The sequence below is a fragment of the Haplochromis burtoni genome, unplaced genomic scaffold, assembly GCF_018398535.1.
Source record: "Haplochromis burtoni strain Fernald_Lab_line unplaced genomic scaffold, NCSU_Asbu1 Contig_2054, whole genome shotgun sequence".
NCBI classification, from domain to species: Eukaryota; Metazoa; Chordata; class Actinopteri; order Cichliformes; family Cichlidae; genus Haplochromis; species Haplochromis burtoni.
Window position 1 is genome coordinate 1,699 of NW_024584415.1, and position 1,569 is coordinate 3,267.

The window sequence follows — 1,569 nt, forward strand, 5'->3', positions numbered from 1 at the left end:
TGATCACCTAATGTGTCGTCATGGATGACGTCTGAAGCCTCGCAGGTTCAGAAAGTGGTTCGAGTGTCGCTGGGCTTTATGAACATGGATCCCTGCCACATGTGCCACATGTGCACGGTGGAGTTTCACCTGTGACATAGTCGAGCTTGTTTTCTTGGAGAACGGTTTCCCTTTGAGCTGATCTCTCGCAGTTACACAGGATACTCCCGGAGCCGACTGGACTTCTTCGAGTTTGTGAAGACGCTTCATCCGAGAACCTTCTTCAGTTTTAAGACCAAATGGTGGAGAGTCCCACGTATGTAAACCCCAGTGGGAGGGGGGCGTGTCCCAGAGAGGGTTGTTGGCGCACTATTGACTATGTGTCTCATCGCGACGTGAGAGGCCATAAGAAGATTTCATTGGTTGTTTAACAGCTACAGGAAGTCAGAGCTGTGGTGGAGTCATTTTATATATTTAGAGAAAAACTCACACAATGTAGCTGAATTGGCCACAAAGGTCCCAGATGAACCCTTTGATCTTGTCAGCTGCAGCTCTCAGTGATTCGCTGGCTTCGGTCACATGATTCTTCCAGATTAATTCTGTCGACATTTGAATGACTTCAGGAAGTGGCAACTCCTTTCCACCATCTACAGATCCAACCTGACCGTCAGAGAGAACAGGTTACAACAGAATCATTTCTGTTCTTCATCAGTTTGTCAGTGTTAAGGGAAAAACTGCTGCAGTGATAAACCATAAAAGCATGAATGATATGTTTTTAAACCTTTAGTATGTGTTTAGATCTCACTAATGATGATGTAAAAATGAAATAACAGAACCTCACCACCACTTTTCCTTCGAGGATGTGCTGAAACTCACATCCAGACATTTCTTGGATGAGTTTTCGAGCTGATGCTGAGCTGAAGTTAATTTGGTTCTTGACTTCAAATCTTTTTGCTGCTGCTGACAGAATTTCTTCCACGACGTGCTCACGGCTGTTTGTAGAAATCTTCAGCTTCTCTAACAGTTCCTCGGTTTTTTGCTGGGCTTCATTGAGTTCACCTTCTATCTTCTGCAACTTCTCCAGTGATTCAGTGATTTCAGGACAAGACAATGGGGAAGATGATCTGCTTGAAAAAAGCTTAACACATCCTGTCCTGTTATATTTTGGCTTTAGTTCCTTGAGCTCCTCAGACAGGGCTATAAGCTGATCTTTATAGCGGTCCAAAATCTTTATCCTGGAGAAACTGGCCTCCAGCAGCTCGTCAGCAGCAGTGCTCATCATGGAGGTTTCTCTGTCCATCACAGAGCAGGAAAGGACGCCTTCATGGGAGAAACGTTTCACCATCATCATCATCATCATATAAACAGTAATAACTGAGGGCAGTGAGGGTCAAAGGTCAGTCAGCCTGTTTGCTGCTGTGAACACTCTTTATATTTGTTCTTTGCTTTCACCCAGCAGGCTGTGGCTCTGTGCTGGACCCACAGCGGTGCTTTCTTCAAGCTTTCCTTCCTGCGTTTAGATAAACTCCACCCATTTTACCCCTGGAGCACAGCCAGCAGGAGTCACTCGTTTTCAGTGGACATGGTTGA

General features: G+C 45.3%; 1 protein-coding gene across 1 annotated transcript in view; it reads right to left on the reverse strand.

Annotated features, from left to right (window-relative positions):
* LOC102305506 overlaps positions 1 to 1,569 on the reverse strand; it is a gene marked incomplete at its 5' end in the record, with an annotated part of 3,261 nt that extends 1,692 nt beyond the window's left edge. Inside the window, 2 exon segments of the mRNA XM_005952713.2 lie at positions 470 to 639; positions 821 to 1,569. Of these exon segments, the coding sequence (XP_005952775.1) occupies positions 470 to 639; positions 821 to 1,339 (689 nt within the window).